We start from the raw sequence: 24,109 nt of genomic DNA, 5'->3' as shown, positions 1-24,109 counted from the left end.
GTGGTTTTAGCGTTTGTTATTTTACTTTATGAAAACACAAAGGAGAAAAAGTAGCAACCGTGTTAGTGTTAGGACCAACATGGTGTGAAAAAAGTATTTAAAAACTTATCTTTGGCCTGTAAGTAAACATATACATAACATTATTATAATAACTGCTTGTATCAAATTCACAGTACATTTTGTGATTAGGTTTTGTAATCTTTAAATGTTTCAAAAACAATATTTCAAAACCAATTTTTGTATTTGTTTTAGTATATGAGATCCGTTTTTTAGTATGCTAGTTTAACTGCATCTAAAATTACAAGCATACAGAATCAGCTTTGATAATTTGACAAGGTTTCACACACACAATAACACACACACCTAAAAACATATACTCGACTTCCATCCAGTCCAAAATGTTTCATTCAGGCTTCGCAGAGAAGGCCACTGCTCAGGCAATTTGGCCAAAGTGCAAAACAAGTTATGACTCGTGTCTCTCTATTGGCTTTTGACCTCTTCCCATGGAGACAAAGCAGAATGAAGTAGGCCAAAACACTCCAAATGGGACAAACCCCCCAATGAGTTAAATGAACACACTTGGAAGCCTTCACACAGATTTGCAGAAACAAACCTGAAGTACCCTCTTACAAATTTAAACTGACCTGCAAAACAACTCAAGCAATTAAAGGTTGCACAGCGCGCTCTGTGTGTACTGCCTGTTTGTGCGGGTACAGTCTAATAGTCGAACATAGAACACACTGACATTTGACATGTTTCTTGTGACACTGACAGCATTACAAACTTAACTTTCTGTGTTATTCCAAATTATGAACCCACCAGTTGGCTGCCATGAAGCACTTTGGCATTTTGCAGCCCGGGGCTTATATGTTTAAAACTATGCTTTTCATTTCGTAATATCACACATGGTGAGAAGGACTTTTGTACTTTGGTGCGTTAAGAGCCTGTAAAAATACAACACAACATGAAACAAAACCACTGAAGAAAGCGAGACAATCTGGAGCAGAAGCTTGCTGCTGTGTCCTAGTGGTGCTGGCATAGTGCAGAAGGATCTTTCTAGCCTCAATATCAGGTCCTGGGATGTATTCCTTAACCAAGATGGAAGACAAATCGAGAATTATCAAGATCAGATGGACAAAGTAATTTTGTATCTACAGTAAAGTTAGGTGGGATCATACATTTTCACAAAGCAAACCATCTCTTTTTACACTGACAAGGATTAATACAAAGTGAAAGATGGCTTAAAGACCGTCAATATACCGAAAAGAAAAAAAAAAGTCATTTCTACTTTAATAATCAACTAATCAAATTCCTTCAAAATATTCAATTTTAATCAGAAACCTCAAGGGAGAGTTAGAGGTTTAAGAGGCAGGGGCCGTGTTGCGCTTCAGCTTTGTCCATGTTTGTCCATCCAGATCTGGGCAAGAGTTGAACGAGTTTAGAAAGATATGAACGGACTAGAGCTGTCATTTCTTTATTTTAAACTTTACTCTAAACTTTCATTCATGGGAAAATCATATTCAAAGCGTAATGACATGTTCAAATAAAAAAAAAAAAAAAAACAGACAGACTATAAGCGCAATGTGACATACAGGAGCAAGAAAAACTGATTTACCGTGCAGGGCTCAGTATTACTGGCACAGTTATCTGACTGACAATTAACTGACTGCTATTTAACTGTATTATGTTAACTAATATACACTACATACAGACAACTAGTTCAACAAATTGCATTTTCCTCTTCACTGCTGTGATTTCTCCATACTTGGGGAGTTCAGGACAACCTGAAACTGATTCTCTAGAACAGGCTCTGGGAGATCCTAAAAACAATTTTCCTATTTTCTATTTCACAGACGTTAAGTTGGATTAGTAGGTCATTTTCATCTGCTGACAAATGTCCAAGAGCCTATGAAGAGCATTCAAACTTTGTTGTAATTTAAACTGTAACAGATAAACGGTCAGCAGTATGGATTTAGTCAGTGATATAGAGTAAACTTTGTAAAAATAAGGCTTGCAATGAAGATAGCGGTACAAGATGCAGCAGACTTCAGACATATTTTCTGAGTTTCTATTCTATTCAGCAGGCTGAAACAGTACTATCTTATAGGTTTCTCTAGGTGGTGGAAATTAAATGAAATTCCTATGAGGTCCTTCAAACCGTTCAGTCTTGTTTAAATGACAATTTAAACATCATTAATGCATGCATTAACGGGCGCAGAGCTCACAAAGGTAACTGTTGTTTTTTTGGGCAAAGTCCAGTCCCATTTACTGGAAACACACAGACCCAAGAATGTCAAAGTTAAACAGGAGTGTACTTGAATAGAGTGGGCCTGGAGCAAAGCTGGATGTGGATCTCATCCTATTCCAAATGATGGGCAGGTTGGAAGCACACATGCAAAATACATAAACGTGATTTTGTCTCATCAGGTCTAGATCAACACAGTCAAAGCATTTGCATAAATGTTGTTCTGTCCCAGCTTGATCCGAAGGCTATATTTAAGAGTGATCTGATGGCATGAAATATTGTATAATTCTGTAAGCAGGTGGCTAAAGAGGAAAGAATTGAACCTTATAAAATAAGACATTACAAGGCACTTGCTTTTGTTTCATTCCAATGTACTGATCATAATGACAATGTGATACCCATGCTCTTCGAGATTACAAGCACTAGATCTATTCTCTGCTCAACTACAGACAACTTGTCAGACAGCACTAGAGAGTATGGTCTTTTGTTTGGATCACATCTGTAATCTCCTCTAAATACATTGACTGGAATTGGGAGGAAAGTACAGTAGTCTGAGTGTCTGCCACCACAGCTGGACAGAGGATGGCCACACAACTCAGATTTCATTCAAATCAGTGTTTATCTTTTTGGAAGTGCATCATTATATGTAATATGCTTAAATTTCATAACAAAAATATGCCAACATGTTAGTACCAAAAGAGTTTGCATCCAGCAGTGGTGTAGGATTCAAAAAGATTTTAGTGTTGGGTGCTTAGAGCTGTAGTTATATCTTTTTTCCCCCCCAGAAAAATCTGAGCTTGTCAGAAACACCCACAGATTGGTGGTTGTGGTCAGACACTGGTTGGAAAGTGCCAATATATCACATGCAATATCAGCTAAGAAAGTCAAAGCAAGGCAAACCAGCTGGATTTCAACTAAAAGGCTGGAAGTGGTTTTAAACATTTCAATGAGTTTCTAAAAATTCCTTAGTGTCTTAAAGGTTGTGTTTATGCAGAAAGAGAAAACTGAAAGGGGTTAACAAATGCCACTGGAGATGTGGGAGTGGTCGGCTAATATAGTATATCTTCATAGATCCAACATCAATATGCCTCGTGCCTTTTTATCATTTACCACGTGTTTGCATTTTAACCTCTCGGCAATTAATGTCAGCATTAAATGTTTGGCTTTCCTCACCTATACAAGATGAGGCACAGCTGAGTCTTACTAGGCGGATCGAAACCTGACAATCTGTACGAACCAATAAATGTTGGTCCCAAATAAAAAGCCGATGCAAAACAAAGCAGGGAAACATGCTGCAAAACGATGTGTCAGTTTGATTTTCCATTAAAACAAACAAAAAAGAAAACCCCCTTTACTAAAATGGAAAAGAAAGAGTTGGATTCAAAGAACACAGATCATATATTAGCAGCTTAAGTATTTGAGCAAACACCCTTATTAGACATTTATGAAAGTAATTTTCTTTTGAATTAGGTAGCTCTGATGTAGCCGCCGCTCTTAGTGATATCTGATATGTCAAAAGACTTGACACTGAACTTCACGGATAAAATGCCATTAACTTGCATTAAAATACTGTTTTTAGGAAGATGAGAAATTACTTTGCATGACACCCTGCTGTTATATAAAGGGAAGAAAGGCTAATGAGTGGATGAGTGGCTCTAGGCTATTAAGAAACAGAAGGGAATGAGCAGCAGCAGTCCAACAATAAATACGCTCCTTTACCCCTTATGCAATATGGTGGTACCACAAGTCTTTAAAGGATCTCTCTTCTGTAAACACTGCTTTGAAGATTGTTTAGTGTATCCCCTGAGGTGAAAGACATGGGGGATCCCACAATGACTTTTATAGTGAAGGAAGAAACCTTAGGCTTTGGGTCTACTTTACTTCCCATTAAGTAAAGCCTAACAAGCAACCAGCAGTGTGATTCTGATTTATGGCAGAAAACGTGCAGGCTTTCATTCTTGTCTAACACCAACTGCGCCAGACTAGAGCTGACAGTCTTTGAACCATGTCCCAGAATAGTACCACAGCGCTGGCAGGAAGTGCAGGGTTGGATGTTGGATTCTGTTTAACTTACACAACTATAATGGAAAACACTTTCAGTGGAAATAGAAGGAGATAATTCAGGGACCTCACAGATAACTCTGAGACCTCTTGAGTGACAGGGGGTCTCACCCACATACAGATACAGTGCCTTGCAAAAGTATTCGTACCCCTTATAATTTGGTCACGTGACAACCACAAAGGTAAACGTATTTTATTGGGATTTTATGTGACAGACCAGCACAAAGTGGCACATAATAATGAAGTGAAAGGAAAATAATAAATGGTTTTCAAAAGTTTTTACAAATAAATATCTGAAAAGTGTGGCATGTATTTGTATTTAGGCCCCCTGAGTCAATACTTTGTAAAACCCTTTGTCTGACCCATGAATACTATTCTATATTCTGCAGTGCTGCCACTGTTCAAATTTCTGGCTAAAATATTTGAGGTAAGGTTGAAAATGAAACCAAAGTATGGTGATTGGCAACTACAGACAGAATGCATGTTGAATTAACTACACATCTGTGCCTTAAATTTAAATCATTTGCATTTTTAGCAATGCCCATATACGTAGGTGAAACCAACAATAACCTGCCACGTCTTTTGGTTGATGTTATTTTGGTCTGAGGATTGAATCATGTCAACTGGACTTCTTCCTCTTGGTTAGAAATGTTTTGCTCATCTAAAGAAGCTGCTGCTGGATGAGTAGCAAAACATTTCTAACCAAGAAGAAAGAAGTCCAGTTGACGTGATTTAATCCTTAAATAACCGAACCTGGATAACTGAGAATCTACACCAACAACTAGATTAGCTTGTTTGTCCTCCTCCATGACTTCTGTTGTTGTAAAAAAAAAACAAAAAACAATTAGAGGCACACCAGCCAAATGCTCCACTTGGAGGGCCGGCTTGGGAATAAAACGCTAAAATAATTATCGCAAAATAACTTTTCCTCGATAGAAACTTAAAGCAGGATCGATACAACATTGACAGAACTTATTTCATCATGTTTTGACAACACAAACAACCAATAATAACGGGGATAGCAGTGTGCCGAACCAATCATATGGCTGGAACAGAGTTACAGCCACATCTCTTAGGTTGACGCAAGCAGAAGAAAGCTTTGGGGTAACAGCTGGCAACAGCTGGCAACAGCACATATGCTAATGTTTGTTCAGAGGAATTCGTTAGCATGGAGGTATTTTGACTAAAGTCCGCCAACCAGACTAGTGTGCATTGCCAAGCATGTTCCCACAAAGACAGGTAATAGCACTAATTTGTTTTACCATATAAAGCTGTGTCATCATGCACAGTGGGAGACTTTACAGTTCAAGTGCAGGTGGTCCCCCAAAAACAACCAGCGCAACAAGAGACCATAGTGTCCACTTTCTTCAGCGTCACGCCTTTCAATAAATAGAGGTTTCTTGTGTTTGTTAATACCTACTTTTATTATTTGGAACTGACAAAAAAAAAAAAGGTTCTGAGTGGTCAGACTTGAGATTTTAGTGTATTATACATACTTATTATAATTTTTTGAAATTGTTATATAATTTTCTGCAGTGCATTTATCATGTTCAATTTGTGACAGAAAATAAATATTATTAAAATTATAATTAAACATATTTTCTCATCAAACTTAAGAGTAAAAAGGACAGAAATAGTGACTTGGTTTATATCGTGAAATATATCGATATCGACTGATATGAAAACAAATATTGTGAAAAGGTTTTTTCCACATTGCCCAACCCTTCTTGGATTTATGCTTCTTTATCTGAAATTGACTGGGGGGATAAAAAAACAACAAAAAACTACCCAAACCCTCCTAAGATAGTCTGTGGTATGCAAGGTGTGCAAGATCTCTAGTTGAATTATGGCAATCTAGATCATTTTGTGGAAATTTTTTAACACTAATATTCTTTATTATATTATATTTTATTACTACTACTACTCTCCTTTCGGCTTATCCCGTGAGTTCGGGGTCGCCACAGGGGATCATTGTCCGCATGTTGATTTGGCACAGTTTTTACGCCGGATGCCCTTCCTGACACAACCCTCCCTAATTTCTACCGGGCTTGGACCAGCACTGCATCGCTGGGGAGGGGGAATGGGCTGTTAGGGGTTCAGGGTCTTGCCCAGGGACACTTCGACATATAGCCAGGGCCGGGGATGGAACCACTCACCCTGTGGTCCGTAAGCAACTGCCTTTACCAACTGAGCTATAGCCACCCCTATATTATATTTTATTACATTTTATATATTATATTTGGAAAGTTTAAACATGGAAACTAAATTAAAATATTTCTTTCCTTAATTGTGTGTTTATTTTGGTAGGTTGGACTGAACAAGTGATTTGAAAAATGTCAACTTGGTCTTTAGAAAATTGTGAAAGGCATTTTTCAGTAATGTCTGACATTTATAAACCAAATGATCTTTCAACTACTGGAGGACGAGAAGATTAAAACTGATAACGAAAATCATCATTTGTTCTTCTCTGTAGTAAGTCTTAACACTGCTATTTGTGCTAGTGTTAAACTTGTTATTGGAAATGTATATACTCCACTGAAACTGTGGTAGACAAAATATTAGAAAGTACTGCTTACAATCATATTGTGTGTATGTGCTTGTATGTGCATCAAAGCAACATATTCCTTAATAATGAAGAGAAAATCCTGATCATGATGTTCCTTTAAAAGGCTTTTTTATTCTAGAAATGTGCAGCATAGCCTACATTGCATGCCAGTTATTTTACAGTAATTTACTGAGGTTGTGATCTCTGATATCTAGATGGAGTGAAAACAATGCTCCAAACAGTATCTTATCTTCATGGCTACCAACCACTGCACCACTGTAGAAATGAAAGATGTTCTTTCAAAGCATGATTGGCTGTGGCGGTTGTAGTCAGCTTGGATTCAAAGCCTTTATAATGGCTTCCAAGGGTGACCCAGATCCACTGGGATGGTATATAAAACAATAAAAACAGATAAAAAAGCCTCTCAAACCACTCAAGAAGCATTATCTGCCTTTTTCCTTGGGCACTTACATGATTTATTTAGCAAATATTTGCTTTTTTTAAGCAATAACTAAAATATTAACATATTGATATAAGGCTTGATGTCAGGGTGTTTATTTAAAATTAATTTATTTTATTAATATTATTGTTAATAATAAAATTCTATATTCTCATGCTTGTAATATTAAACAGGGTATCATACCTATTATTAGTCAAATACTTTTTGTGTGTTGAAAGCAAGCTTTTTCTTTAAGATAATGTTGGGTTGAGGTCAAGCTGTATCCCTACACAACACAACAACCAACTTTTCCTAATGTTTTTGTTTTTCTCTAACAAGAGCATCCAACTCACTTGAGGCCATGTGAAAACTTCAGATCAATATAATCAGTGAACACACCAACAACTTACATCACCCGTACACAATGTGAAAACACTGGAAACAAGGAAATGAGGAGGATGACTCACTGACCATTTAAGCCCTTACTGACAGGGGGAAGAGATCAACATCTGACTGACAGCAAATGAGGAGCCAACTGATTGATTTTTACTGCTTCAACTCTAATTCATGCACATTAATGATCAAACGGCTCCAGGTAACACATTCAGTGTTGTGCACACAACTAGTCCGATGATTTTTTTGAGGAGGTGGGGTGTCACAGGGAAAGCTCATTGAGAGGAGCATGGTATTTGCTGCTTAGAGTCTCCCAGGGAGAAAACACCCCACATACTGAAGATAACTATCTAACCATGCACAGACAGATGTAATTCGGATGATGATGGGAAGGGTAGGACTTTTTCAGTTAGTCATGAATCACACTTAGCTCAGGGTTTGTCATGTACTGTCTCTCGCACATATTGGTTACATTGTTCAGGCCTTTTTTATTGCCAGCAAAACCCCTTCCTACCAGTGAGAGCTATGAGTCCCTTTGAAAAACAAAAAAGTAAATAAAACTAAAAAAAGTCACATCAAAGACAGTATGTTCAAATACACAGATGGCACATACTCACCTGTACTGTGGAACTGATTTCAGCAGCAAAGCCTCCCGTTACTGGTGCCTCGTGACTGATGAGCAAACGACCAGTTTTCACCACAGACTGTAAAACAAAGACACAAACAATTGCTTATAGGAGTCGAGGAGCAGCAGTAATTGAGAAGTATACCAGGAGTGCTCCTGTTTTGAATTCTTTGTGTTCATGCAAATCTAGGCTTTGACATTTATGTGGTAACAGCATCAAACATAGTAGGATTTGTAATACAAACTTTTCTCTGTGGAGAACTTTTATATTGTAAAATTTAACTTGAGTGAAAAAAAAATTAATTGGTACTTCTACCTGTAGTGGAGTATTTTCTTAGGAAAATACTTAGATACCCGTTACTTGAGTACTGAGTTTGTGTACTTTTACCTTATCTTTTTAGCACCGAAAAAGGAGAGGAGAAAGGTGTGTTCATGGGCAGAGAGAGAAGTAAGCAAAAGAGTAAGAGATTAGGGAGTAAGATTAGAGATTAGAGAGTAAGAGTGTAGGACTGACAGTAGGGACTTGGAATGTTGGGACTAGAGAGTTGGTTGACATGATGCAGAGAAGGAAGGTGGAAATACTGCCCCACAGGTAGGACGTGAGTTATAAAAGAAATAGAAATTCTGGTGTGAGTTAGATGAAGTGATGCAGAGCATCCCCAGAGTGGTGATTGGTGCAGATTTTAATGGAAATGTTAGGTGAAGGGAACAAAGGTGATGAGAGGGTGATGGGCAGGTTAGATCTTCAGGACACGAACATTAGTAAGAGTGAAGTGAGGAGGACCTTAAGAGGATGAAGAGTGAAAAGGCAGTTGGTCCTGATGACATACCTGTGGAGGTGTGTAAGTGTCTAGGAGAGATGGCAGTAGAGTTTCTGACTAGTTTGTTTACCAAGATCTTGGAGAGTGAGAGGAGGAGAAGTGTACTGGTGCCCATTTTACGAACAAGGAAGATGTGCAGATGTGGCAACTTCAGAGGAATAAGGTTGATGAGCCAAACAATGAAGTTGTGGGAAAGAGTAGTGGAAGTGAGGCTAAGGGCAGAGGTGAACATTTGTGAGCAGCAATATGGTTTCATGCCTAGAAAGACTTCAACAGATGCAGCTTTTACTTTGAGGATGCTGATGGAGAAGTACAGAGAAGGTCATAGGGAGCTGCATTGTGTCTTCGTAGATTTAGAAAAAGTGTATGACAGGGTCCCAAGAGAGGAGCTGTGGTTTTGTATGAGGAAGTCTGGAGTGTCTAAGAAGTATGTTAGAGTGGTGCAGGACATGTATGAGAGCTGTAAGACCGTGGTGAGGTGTGCTGTAGGTGTGACAGAGGAGTTTAAGGTGGAGGTGGGTCTGCATCAAGGATCGGCTATGAGCCCCTTCTTGTTTGCTCTGGTGATGGACAGGATGACAGATGAGGTTAGACAGGAATCTCCATGGACTATGATGTTTGCAGATGACAATGTGCTTTGTAGTGAGAGCAGGTGGAGAGGTGGAGGGAAATCTAGAGAGGTGGAGGTCTGCTCTGTAAAGCAGAGGAATGAAGGTTAACAGCAGCAGGACAGAATACATGTGTGTGAATGTGAGGGACCCAAGTGGAACGGTGAGGTTACAGGGAGCAGAGATGAAGAAGGTGCAGGACTTTAAGTACTCAGGGTCAACGGTTCAGTTGTGGAAATGAAAAGTGTGGAAAAGAGGTGAAGAGGTGAAGAGGTATGTGCAAGCAGGTTGGAACGGATGGATAAAAGTGTCAGACGTGTTCAAGATGGTGGTGAGACCAGAGATGTTGTTTGGCTTAAGAGACAGTGGCACTGAAGAAAAGTCAGAAGGCAGAGCTGAAGGTAGCAGAGCTTAAGATGAGGTTCTCTTTGGGAGTGACATGAGAGGGACAGTTCATGTTAGATGTTTTGGAGATAAAGTCAGAGGCCAGATTGAGGTGGTTTGGACATGTTCAGAGGAGAGACAGTGAATATATCAGTAGAAGGATGCTGAGGTTGGAGCTGCCAGGCAGGAGGTCTAGAGGAAGACCAAAGAGGAGATTTATGATCTAGTGAGAGAGGACATGAAGTTAGCTGGTGTGAAAGAAGAGGATGTAGAAGAATGTGTTAGATGGAGGCAGATGATCCACTGTGGTGACCCCGGAAAGGGAACAGCCGAAAGGAAAACAAGAAAGAAGGTCTTAGCATTAATTTTAAGGTAAGCTGTTAAAAGTTTTTTTTTGAAGTTACCATTATCCCTTTTTGGTGTTTGTGCCTAGACACACTGGCCTGCGTTGGCTTGTGTATATTATATGTGTGGATTTATTATATGTGGATTTATAGTGGGGCCCTCAGACGTAAAAATCTGTTATGATCTATTGATACCATAAATATCATTCTTAATTATACACAAACAGACAAATGTAATAATGTGAGAAAAGTACTTAAACGACTTTATGTGTCACCTAAACCCATACACCTCCCCCCACATATTAGAAATAACTGAACTTTTCCTTACATGTACAGGGTTGTTCAAAATAATAGCAGTACAATGTGACTAACCTGTGACTGTTGTGGGTTTGAAACAATACCATCTTTATAAATAGCTACATAAACTGAGGGAGATCTGTTGTGAAGACAGCACTAGTAGTTTTCCATACATTTGACATGGTTCACTGTGTCATGGAGGACCATAGGGGGCCTGAATACCCCAAATCATTGAATTTGTTTGTGTGCGCGCATGTGTGTGCATGTGTGTGTGTGTGTGAGAGGTACACTGCAGAGGTGAAAGCTTAATTACTGGAGGTGCCACTGTTGAGGCTGCATTTGGGCTGGGAGACGGGTGTTACCGACTAAGTGTGGTTTACATACTGCCTGTGGTATGCTATATCTGCTTATATCCCTCAGACTGCATGAGGGTGTTTGGCTTAGTGTGTGTGTGTGTGTGTGTGTGTGTGTGTGTGTGTATGTATAAAATGGATATGACACAACAGCATGAGCTGGAGGGCTGATTTAGGCTGGTACACAGGGCCAATGGGACAATCATGGACATTAGAGGTCTCAGCCTCCCAGACATTTGCATTTGGGTTTTCTGAAACCTGACATTACAGCAGAAGGATGCCTCTGCTCCACCCGTTATCTACCACAGCATAAAACCAATACTATACTATAATCTCATCCACTTGCCACTGGTCCAGACCAAAGCTATGTCTGTTCTATGCTACTTCAGCAAACCTTTTCTCTCCGATAGCAAGTTGTTGTAGCTCTGTTAGTTTCCACCAGTAAATCATGTAGACATCTCTAAATATGTATAGTTGTCCGCATTACTGTATTTAGAGAATGTTGAACTCTCAATAGGATTAACTAATAAGTGAGTTGAAGTCCTGGTCAGTGTTTAGGAATGTGTGTTAAGTTTCCAGTGAAATAACACCACACTTTACCCTCTGGGTTTAAACACATAGGGGTATGTACATCATATATTTCTGTTCCCTCAAAGCCACAAACCAAACCATCACCCATCTTAACTAAATAACCCGCAGAAAATAAGCATAACAAGTACATATGCCACTGTAAATCAAGCCTGACATTCTTCCTTCCAACGGGACCACATAGTGACACACAAACACAGGAGCATTATAGGTCTTCGAGCAGATGTTAAACAGGCTAATGTTTACATTTCTAAGATTCTGGGTTTGGCTGTGAAGTATTAAAGAACTGCAGCAAACTGTACCGTTATCACTCACTAGAAGTGGGGGTTAAATGTTTCACTGAGCACCGTGAGACTAATTTGATATGGTGCCAATATGGCTCAGGGCACACTAGAAACCCTGTATTATGTAGTGAACCCTTTAGAATAATTAAAATAATCTTAAGTACTTACTTTAAAATTAGAGGTATAAAGTTATACCTCTGCTTTATTTAGCTATCTTTAAGCAGCTGAGGGAGGTGAGGGAGTTCACTGTGCAAAATTCACTGATGACGTGACACCATCATCAGGAATGTAGATGTTAATATCAACACTGGAAGACAACAACAACGGCCGGCATTCTGAAGCGTGAGGAAGAATCAAGCGAGGGGTTGACAGCAGGGCGATGTCTTGATATGACATGTTTCTGTTAGGTTCCCCATAGCGAGATGACTCATACAGGTCCAGTGAATAAACAGCCCAATCTTCTACCCCACCCTGACGCTATACCCATTCCTCATGATAAACATCAACACACACAAACACACACACACACATAGATGGAGCATTTTAACATAACTTCCAATTTAAACTGTCACACCACCACAGACCAACAACCTGATGTTGTCATGTCCCAGAAGGGAGAACCATCACAGGACTCGCTGCATCAGGAGTGCATGCTTCAGATGCTTTTGACACAAAAGGAGATGGCCACTGTTTTTACAACATCATGGGATGGAATTTCAGACTATGGGGCCTAGAGAAAACTCATGACCCAGTTAATAGACTTGTCCCAAACTCCTGCTGCTTAAACACAAGTCAGGGACAGCAAAGTGGCATTGAGTGCACTCTCATAGCTGTTGGAACATGTCACGTTCATTTTAGTCAAAATAGCACACGAAAAAATAAAAAATACACAATGTCATTCTCTCACTATAATGTTAAAACACCTACTGTCTTTTTGAAGGATATAAAGCCACAACATTAACACCAACTCATGTTTTTTTAACCACCTGGTGGTATATGTAAATGTTGTGCTTGATAATAATAATTATAATTTATTAACAGTAAGACTATATTGCACTTTAAATATATTTCCCTTTTTTTTTTAAATCTCTGTAAAATTTAAATACATGCCTAACAATAAATGGAACATTTAGTACCAGGAACTTCAGGAACAGCAGCTGTTTTTGTTTTCTAACTATCCCTGCACAGATCAGTTGTGTTCGGTCAATGATCTAGGGGTGTAGCTTTCGAGAACCCTGGCATAGCAGCTTTGTAAGGCTTTGAGTTAAAACATTTCCAAGGTTTGTTTTTCAGGTCGTTTTTTTTCATAAACTAACGTACTACAACAAGTAGTATATGAAAATGGTTACAAATCTAAGGAAACAAATCCATCTTTATTTACTTAACTTCCATGTGTCAATAGAATGGAGAGCATCCTCTTTAACTTCAATCCCATACCTGTCGATTGTATGCCTGGGATCTTGCTGATAATGCCGCAGCCTAACCCTGTGTAACAGTTGATACTGTTATCTTTCTTTAGAAAAAGAGGCAGCGAATCAGGGGAGGCCAGTTAAATGGTACAATTCACAAACCCTGCAGCTTAAACAGGTAAGACAAAAGCTAAAAAGGAAGTGGCATTTCCCGAATTTAGAAGAATCCCAATTAGCCTGGAGATTGTTTAATAATATATAAATGCCTGTCCCTCTAGCTTGATAGCTAAAGGCTTTGCCTCTCATTCTCCTTATTTAAATTAGGAATACCTGCACTCTGGTATGGTATTTTAAAGCCTAGCTAGAACTAGTGAGCCCCTGGCACCCTGTTAAGCATAACATGATGCTTAACAAGGCATGTAGAAAACATTAGACATCCATTGCTTTAAAAACAATAACAGTGGTTAAATTTTGATGCACTTTTCTGGAGTAGAATCACTTTTACGTCGTTGTGCTTCCACATATTCCAAACATGCTACCATTCAACCACCTGGATTAATTTCTACCCCCAAATTACAGGCCTCTCTCTAAACTGCTCTTAAAAATTTTAAGAAAAAGTAGACACAAACCAACTCACAGCTGCATTTCATGCACACAGCATTCTTGATATGTTTCAGTTTGGTTTCTATAAACTGCACTCCACCAAAGTGGTACCACTCAAATAACTTCAAATGGTGATGCAGGAAAATGCTCAGTGTTAGTACTGTTAGATCTCAGTGCAGCCTTTGACACTGTGGACCACAGTATCCTCAGTGAAAGACTTAGGCGGTGGGTGGGTTGGTATCTCTAAGACAGCCCTGGAGTGGTTCTTCTCCCACCTGTTCTCTGTTTAGTCGGTGTAATTATTCTGCCTCATATACACCTCAGTCATGTGGTGCCACAACTTTCTGTACTAGATCCCATATTATTTGCCTTGTACATGTTTCCCCTTGAGCACATAATAAGGAGTTTTAAAGATACAGCTTATGATCTCACCAATGATATTCAGTTATAAGTTTTAACTGTCAAAATTTGTGTCGTCTAAATCTGACCTGAACACCACTTGCGTGGATTTACTTGTGGAAAGTTTTAAGGATGGCTTTTTCTATAGTCGGGCCCCCTCTGCTTTGTTTGCAGTTTCTAGATATGCAGTCCTAGAATGTGTGTGTGTGTGCAGTGTTCAAGCGCCACTCAGATCAGCAAATGTGAGCCAATGCAGCAGGTGGTCTTTTCCTGCGGTGGATCTTTGATATTGGTTTAATGGTTCTTGGCCCCAAGAGGAAGCTGCCTATACCTCAGCTCTGAGATTACCCCACAGATTGGGTTGGATCTGTGTAGTGTCAACTCTGATTGCAAACACAGAGGAACAACGTGGCATGAAGGTGCATTAAACCTGCCCTGTAAGGGCAATGTATAAGTGTCTAATCCCACTAAAGTGGATAAACCAGTTTATTTAAACTTAAGTCCAATGTGAGTGATGAATTCCATTCTAATGGAATTCACCTTATAGTTGTAGAGATGTTTCAGTCTGAACCAAAGTGGCGCGGCTGACTGGTCTTGCCAACATTACTATCCCTTCAACTAACATAGCTAAAAATAAACAATATCTGAACTTCTTTGGATCTGAGCTTAAATGTACCATATACAGCGGCAAATTGAATGGCCTTAGATTCCAAACCTCCTCAGAGACAGCACCACACAGATCAACTGTTTGTGTCATTTAAGTCCCCTCACTGCCTGAGGTTCAATTACACAAAGACAGGAGACACAAACGGTCGTTTTTACATCTCCAACAGGAGACCGTAACAGCTCTCAAACTTCTACATAGTAATTGTGGCTATATCCTTTAGCCCAGTTGCTTCCGGTTGCTGGATGGGTTTAGGGAGAGAACGATCCACTCTCATCGTGTGGTTTGACCCTTTTCTCCAAAGTCATCCAGTCCTCTTATTTGCCCATGACAGCCACCTTTCATGTCTGTAAAATTGGGACTCAGAGCAGGGGCAAAGCCGTTACTTTTAAAGGCAGCGGTGTAGCCACAGGAAGTACACAGGACACTGTAAGAAGATGATCAGTTAGATGCGTCCAAGAGGAGAAATTATATGCCTTGAGTGAGGACAGCAGTTAAACACGTCATAAATCTTTCAATAGAACCTCAGGAAGACATGCTGGCAGGGGAATCTCTTTGTTATGGTTACACTATGGACACGTGCCTGATGAGTTTATTACTGTATGGCTCATGTCCTGTGAATAAAAACACCTTAAGTGAGAACATGCTGTTTAGAAAAACTATGACAGTGTATATTAACTGTACAAGACTAATAAAAGTCACCGAATGTAAGGTAATGAACAACAACAAATTAGATTAACAGTATTATTCCAGTGACACTGTCTACAGTTTTGTGTTGTAATTATTAATTGTATGTTGTGCTTTAAATTCATTCTTTACTCGTTCACATTTTGATAAGTTTTGATTCAGCTGCTGTCCTTTTTGAACTAATTGAGGCATCAATTTCTAGTGTTTCTTAACACTGTCTAGCTTCTGAAAGAGTCAACAATCTCCAGGAAAGTATATATACATAATTAAGGCTATAAATTAGTAAACTTGTCATTTACCACTAAAATATTCCCAGACAATAATTACATGAAAAACACACCTGGAGCCGTGCTTGATTTAAGTGGCAGCGAGGACGCTGTGGCAGCACCCCCATAACACTAGCTTTAATTCAGTGGAGGTGGACATTTTCCAACATGAGGCAAGTCAGGCAAACTTCTAATTGCTTAATACTGCATCTGATTATATTGTGAATATTTGGGACCATCGTTTTGCAGTTGGCTAGAGCATATTATACTGTACACTTGTCCTAGTTGGTAACATTGGAGGTCATTTACTGCTTTGTAAATATAACGACAGCCTCTCGCATCTGTAAGATGCTAGCTTGATACATACTGCTCCCTCTCCAGGCCCTGGCTTAGAGTCAGAACGAGGGCTCTTGGTTGGTGGTGGCTGCATCTTTACTACTCATTGTGCAGCAGGGCTGTCATTAGATGCCAGAGTCGTTCCGCTGGCTGCAGGGGAAATGTCATGTTTACTGCCATTCCCATACACACCCAAACCTAATGAGCAGCATGGACAGTGTCCTCCACCATCCTGACTGCTTCTTCAATCTGTCTCTTCCTATGTCAGGCTCCTTCCTTCCTGACTCCATCGTTCACCCATGCTGTGGTCAGTCTTAGGCTTGTCACCCATTTTTTCTTTTTTTTTTGGTCTTGGCTCCTCCTTCCATCCAGCCCTTTAAACCATCCATTTATCCTCCTCTGCTTTCATAAGGCCTACACTCTGAGCTCCAAAGCTCCCTGTCATGTGGCCTCACCACTCAGAAGCGGGCGACCAATGACCTAGCATGGCCTCAGAGGCTAAGGTCAGAACTGCCATCTTCCCATGGCCTATAAAGTATACTCACCCACACACAGATGGGGGCCCCACAGAGTGTGTACACACACTCTGTAGGCCTGCATATATTCCACACAGAGAGATTTAGACATGACTATTAGTGCAATGTTTTTTTGAGTAAATTAAATTTTCACAGGTTTCCAAATGTTGCTCAGGTTGTGCTCATGTTAAATTTCATCCTAATGAAAAGAACAAACATGCATTGAAAAAAAAAATTAGATCCAAAAAAAAAAACAAAAACAAAAAAAAAAAAAACAGTGGCATATTTATCCAATATGTAGTAATCACACTGCACTAATTCATTCTGAAAAAGGACAGCGTACAGACCATGGGGAAAGAAATGAATACAAACAGTCCATTTTAGCTAAACTGGGATGTGGTTTGACTGGTGCAAAATCACATAATGTGCTTTCAAAAGTCTTTAAAAACATGACAGAGTCTTTCCAGGGGAAGTTGCCAACACTCAACTGAAACTGTATTTTTACACCACTAAATTGGTCAAGAAATATTCAAAAATAGTGCAATGATAAAAACAAAATCTGCTGTACTGCATGCATACACATACACAAGTCTGTGAGTGACTCCTTGTGTTCCCATATAGTTTGCCTGCCCTTCCCTCAGGTCGTCCATCAAAATTCTACAGGAAGAGAAAGTTTAGTTCTGTGCTATTACTGAGGAGTCACTGTATCCACTGGCTTCGCTCTCGTCCACCAACACTGTAATTGTGTGGCCACCGCAGGGTCCTAACGCTTGCCCACCATGTGACCTCCAAGACAAATTAAAAGTGGGGATGAAGCTTGACTGCACGCTCGGGCCTTTAAAACGGCACTCTGACATTAGCGGAAGAGGGGTGAGTGCAAAGCAAACCAGAGACCCCGTTAAATCATAGTGCTGAGTGAGGCGGGGTGGGAGGAAATGCACTCACTCACTTACTCTTTCAGTGCTATACAATAACTTGCGCTCCATCTCTGTCATGACAGAGACACACACACACAGAGAGAGACAGAGAGAAGTGGGACAGAGAGAGACAGAGAGAGACACAGAGAGAGAGAGAGAGCGAGAGAGACACAGAGAGAGAGAGAGCGAGAGACACACAGAGAGAGAGAGCGAGAGAGAGCGAGAGACACACAGAGAGAGAGAGCGAGAGAGAGAGAGAGAGAGAGAACACAGAGAGAGAGAGAGAGCGAGAGAACACAGAGAGAGCGAGAGAACACAGAGAGAGAGAGAGAGAGAGAGAGCGAGAGAACACACAGAGAGAGAGAGAGAGAGAGAGCGAGAGAACACAGAGAGAGAGAGAGAGAGAGAGAGCGAGAGAACACAGAGAGAGAGAGAGAGAGAGAGAGAGAGAGAGAGAGAGAGAGAGAGAGAGAGAGAGAGAGAGAGAGAGAGAGAGAGAGAGAGAGAGAGAACACAGAGAGAGAGAACACAGAGAGAGCAAGAGAACAGAGAGAGAGAGAGAGAGAGAGAGAGCGGGAGAGAACACGGGAATGAAAGAGCAGAGAAGGGTGCTGGGCAGAGGGCCAAGCCATCCTCCAGAGGAGCTGGGACGCCAGGGGAGACCTCAGACAGAAATAACTCCAAACATCCCATAAAGGCCCATTAAAACCAATTCAACTCAATTACTCTATGACACACACACACACACACTCTCTTTCTGCCCTGAAACCACACTGCGTTGTCGACTGTGTATCAGTGAGTACACATAGACACATGGCTACTATTGTACACACTCCAACTTGATGACAGCTCCTTGTGAACATCCCACAGGCTGCCGCATGTATGAGCAGACAGCAAAGCAGTAAAAATCCATCAACAATTTTTAAAGGCCCTATAAAGTGCTGCATAACATAACAAAAGGCTGACTTCTGTGGATGTAACATCCAAACTTCTTCTAAGGATCTTAACTCAGCAGGAGAGCCTGAATAAACTTAAATGATATATTATTGAAAGTAAATCGACTGGAGTTTTTGACTTAAGATGGAAATCACATTAAACACAAAAAGTCAGTCACTGCGGAAGGCACCGTCGTAAAGGACAGAAAGCCGAATAACCTGCTTGTAACTATGATGGAGAGGAACATTTGGGGGGGTGGACAGAACATCAGAAAAACACGATATCAAAGGGGATAAAAACAATCTCAGTATATTTTCTATATCCACAACATATGGGGAAACAGCTTATTAATCAAAGAAAATCCAACTAAGAATTTGTACGCTGCCTGTTCAAGGCAGGTTTACTGCACCGTTATGCATCGCCATGTAACCATAAGACAATGTTATGTGATGAGTGTGCATTGTGTGCATGCTTTACGAGACCGTGACAATAATTAAAAGCAAACACTCTTGAAACCGGCGCACTTTGTACCTCTATAGCATCACAAAACAACACCACAATTTCATTTAACCACCTCAGTCACCATATGATAGAATATAATTTAAGGGAAGCTTTGAAAAATAAAAATAAAACCCAACCACCTGCTACAGGACAAATCTCTTCGGTTGGAAGCTTGTTAAATGCATCCCAGTACCTTTGAAATTCCTGCAAGAGCAAAATGAGGATATAGATTAGACTTTTTGGCTTCCACTACATACTGCGCAAAATGAGTTCCAAAGGTTTTGTCTGTTTTACATACTGTGACTAACCCGTGTTTGATGTGTTTTGGCGTACAAACACCATTTACTATAAAACTGTCTTTAGCCAGTGATGGTCAGTTCTCATATGTTAGTCAAACAGGGCCATTGGAAACAACCACTCAGAAGCTTAAAAAAGTAATGCGTTTTCCACAAATATGTCAAAAAACATTTTTATCCAGTTAAAAAGTATAAATGCAAAACATGTGCACAATATCTACCGTATTATTACAATTTCCCATCTATTTCCTCACTTAAATAAGTGATGAGGTCAAATTTCAGCCTGAGTTCAGAAAACACTGACTCCAGTAAAAACACATCAAAGTGCCAAACTGTGGACTCTGAAGTGCTGACAAAGAGTTGTCAAAACTTCGAAACTGAATGCAGCCAATGATCGTTTAGAAACAACAAATGAAAGTCTTAGAAAAGCATGAAAATAATTGAGTTTAAAATCAATAATTCACAATCATCGTTGAAAGGGAATTTCAAAATATTGCAAAAAAACAAATTGCATGAGACATTATTAAATTTGTTTGATATTATTCTTTATGCGAAACAAAAAACATAAAATCTTTGAAAGAATGACGATCAATGAAAACGTTTTACTACTCTTTGGTTTGTTTTCAACTTATGTAACTGACTTGATGATTTATGTCTGACTTTTAAAGGGACGAAAGAATCTTTGGGCAACAGTTTATCTAGTGGTGTGTGTTGCATCTATCTGAGTGGACCTCTTGGATGTCTCTCGGCCCTTGCAACTCCAGCTGCGTCGCCTTTACTGCTCACTCCTGGTCGGCCTACCGGCTAACCTCGATGATCTCAGTCTGCCCACACCTCTGGCCAAAGCTGCTTAACTAAGCCGTCCTCTCCAGTGGAAAACTGACAGCCTGGCCCAGAGAAGCAACAGCTAGACCAATTCAATGCGATTTTTGCTTTTAGAGAGTTTGTTTCAAAATAAAAGCAGTCACTGCCATCATTCTCATTATCAAATTTCTGTTAAGCCAACAGAAGTTTCATGGCCCCGTTTCGGTTTTTACACCCATTTGCAACACTGAGTGTGTAATTAATTTCATGAGTTTGATATGTATGAGAGACAGCCTGGGGTGAGTAACAGAGTGTACTAATCTGTGGTGATGGCGGGTTAGTCTGTTCATCTGGGGGAGTGCTGGGGGACAGAGGCACCTTTGCAACCTTTGCATTCTGATAACAGATTTTCAACGCATTTTGACTCGCATATGTATGGTTTTAGCAGGGTTAAGGCCACTTTTCTCCAGTAAGTGACACAGAAGAATCTGAGAAATCTCCAGTGCCTAGCTGTGGAATGTGAGCAGTAGCTACTGCCAGGAGCAAGAATGGAAAAGTAGTCAGCAGGTTACACAAGTGTGGAGATTGGAGAAGACACAGGGGGGAGGTTACTATACTGTACCTTGAAGATTACTGTTGCACCACAAATGGCTTTATCACCCACAAATTCTGTGATGCGCACATCTAATCTAGATAAATTACCCAAATGATGTAAACTAGTGCTGGGAAAGGCTTTATTCTTTTTACGTTTCATTACACCATACTTACCAAAAGTACCAGCAAGACTGGGAGGAGAAGGAGCTGCATCCATCACTGTAAATCAACCATGAGTAATTTTCCATGGATATAACCACTCAGGCTCTGAAATTAATTTTTCAAAATAAGGGGGGGGGGGATTCACAATATTTTGGAGGGGAACCTACTTGGGAGCACAACTATAGCTATTCTCTAGTCCTTTTCTTAGCTTGGATTATATGTAATTGCCCTCCTGCAACTTAAGGAATCCTCCTCTCATCTTTCTACAGTACCTGCTATATTTAATGAGCCATACCTGTTACTTGTCTATGGAGTCATCCAGCACTAAAAATAAAAAAGAATAATTGCTAAATACAGACTGCCTCAGACACTGGCTGAAAGTATGAAACAGCCTGTATTTAAATTGGTTCATTTATGTCTTTTCTCTTTGACCCATTTAGGTGTTGTGCAAACTGGCCTTCTGCATGTTTGGCCTGCACACAATGCCCTCTGATCTTTTTCACTAACTAACTGAAAAAATTATGGTTTTCCAACAAAAACAGTTTTCAATTGCAGCATATTTGATTCTTAAAACCTGCAACTATAACCTTAAAGTTAGACAAGATTGAACATTAATAATTCTCAAATATATGCAAACACAGAAGAGAAATTAGGGAGGAGGAAACAGAAAGAAGCTATAGCAGCAGAAGACAGACTTTCAGATATTTTTACATTATCAGTCCACTGACTTTGGTGCATCTTATTTTCCTTTGTCTTTTTAAGTTCCGATTTAGAACTAAAAGTTGATCTAATTGATTTATTGAAATTATATGAAACAAACTTAGCAGATAAAAATAAAGCAGATTTGAAACAAGAGATTTCTCACTTTGGTTGCAACTACTGAAAAACTCATTCAACTTAGATCTTCCATCAGTTAGAGTGTGATGGGTCTTGCCTAATAAAATAAAACAAACAAAAGTGTTGAAGCTTGTTTCGTTTCTGACTTACAGAGAGCATACTCACTGACAGCCCCGTGTTTCATTATGTCCTGTCATTCGTTTAGATCAGTGAATTAAAACTGGTTTGTGACAGCTGATCAGACCTGATCCGCAATTTGTACTATCAGCAGTGACAATCAGCATGATAAAAAAAATAAAAAAATTCTGACAGAGCATAGTTTGTACAGCAGCAGAACTGTAAAAAGAGAAATGCTGTAAGGGCCAGAACACACCAAGCTGATGGTTGCCCATTGCCCAGCTTGGACTGCCTGGGAGATTCTATCAGCCTTGTTTTTGTGGTGTGTCTCACACCGTTGCTGCTAGTTAGACATTTCTTTTGGCTTCATTTCAACTGCCCTTTTAGGTGCTGATGTCTTTCCTTGTCGACCTCTACTTTGGTTGCTGTAGATCTACATTTCAAGAAGTCATGTCCATATCATTGAAACCTGACTGCAAAGACACTAACAACCGAGCGGCGAGTAAGCCTTGTAGTGAAATAGAGAGAACATGGACCAAATGTGCGGTCATTATTTAAGATCACCATAAATGTGTTCGGAACTTCCTGCATTATACGTGTCGGATTTGCAAGAGTTGAAATTATATTCAATTCACAGAGAAAAATCAGGCCCTGCCACATCTACAGGACAACTCATGACAAAGTATGACAAAATGTGGCTAAAAGGCACCCCCCACCCTCAAACTTCCCTTATAGAAGAATTCTTATCCAGATCTTTCTTGCTGTACATTTTCTTTCTTTCCCTCCACAAAGTCCTGTTGGGTCCAGCAGTGTTAACGTCATAAATAAAGATACGGCCTAAGGTAATAAGCATATAGACAGTGGGGTCCAAACCTGTGGCAACTTTTCTCCTGTGCTCTTTTCTTTTACTAAGATTGTTTCCAGTGTGTGTGTGTGTGTGTGTGTGTGTGTGTGTGTGTGTGTGCATGCATGAGAGAGTGAGAGACTGTAAGCCAAGGACATTAAGAGTGTTGTGTTGGGCCAGGAAGCAGATATTGGCTGAGACCCCTCCTCGGAAAGGGAAACACAGGCATGAGCCCAGTCCGTCTGTGAGCTAATCGTGAACAGGCTGCCTGGCCCTTCTTTGCCCTCCCCTCGAAACCAGAGTCAGATCACCACCTAGCTGGGTGTCACAAATGGACAGGTACATGGACACAAAGCCAACGACAGAACCATTTTGGCACTCACAGTAATATTTAATGACATTTCAGCCCATTGATAACATGACAACAAAAACTAACAACAAAAACTCCAATTTCCCTGTACATTACAAAACCCAACAGACAAAAATTCTTTTTTTCCCCTCATTTGTTTGATATGAATAATTTTGATACTTTATTTTAGATGATGAGACACTGTTGTCAATCACTAATAGGTGTCTTGTAGATATTGGTACCCATAATTTACTGACTATGTTTTCTTTTCTTTCTACAGCTGCAGTGACTAGTCAATTAGGCAAAATTAAGAAACTGATTCAATAATTGCTTAATCATTAGATTGATTAGTTGTTTAAAAAGCAAAATATTCCCCCAAACAACTTTTCACCCAAATGTGAAAATGTGCAGTAAGGCATATAGTTTGACTTGTAGACTAACGGTCATTCAAAACAAAGATACCACCTTTGGCTCCGGAAATTTAGAATGAATGAATCACTATTCTTTCTATTTTTATTTTAACTAGTCTTACTGCACAAGATAAAATATGGCTAAATTGGAAAAATAAGTGATGCAAAGCTTTAGAGTCCATCCAACAGTCCCTCATATCAAAATTATAACAAATTCACATCTTCTACCTAAAAGATTGAAATGAGAGGTTATGTAACATTCAATTTTAATATATTAAAATGGGTCTGTCTCTGTTTAGACCTGCTGCTTTTTGATTATGGTTGTTCAGAGGAATGTTTTGTGCAGTTGTAACGGGTAGTTTGTTGATCATTATCACAGTAAAAAAATTTGCCTTTTACAATTTAACTAATTGACAATGGTAATGTTCTACATTTGACAACCCCATGTGGCACAAATGCCTTGAGTTAATTTCTGT

The 24,109-nt window shown here is 39.7% G+C and overlaps 1 protein-coding gene across 2 annotated transcripts in view; it reads right to left on the bottom strand.

Annotated features, from left to right (window-relative positions):
* The window catches only part of bckdhb (branched chain keto acid dehydrogenase E1 subunit beta), a 60,497-nt gene that overhangs the window by 5,038 nt on the left and 31,350 nt on the right, over positions 1-24,109 (bottom strand). For both annotated transcript variants that reach the window (XM_067510442.1, XM_067510441.1), the window contains one exon: positions 8,301-8,387. In XM_067510442.1, the coding sequence (XP_067366543.1) occupies positions 8,301-8,387 (87 nt within the window). The remainder of the gene's footprint in view (positions 1-8,300; positions 8,388-24,109) is intronic.

Source organism: Channa argus, chromosome 7 (assembly GCF_033026475.1).
Source record: "Channa argus isolate prfri chromosome 7, Channa argus male v1.0, whole genome shotgun sequence".
Classification (NCBI taxonomy): Eukaryota; Metazoa; Chordata; class Actinopteri; order Anabantiformes; family Channidae; genus Channa; species Channa argus.
Note: the sequence above shows the minus strand (reverse complement) of the source record. Positions and strands in the feature narration are given on the sequence as shown.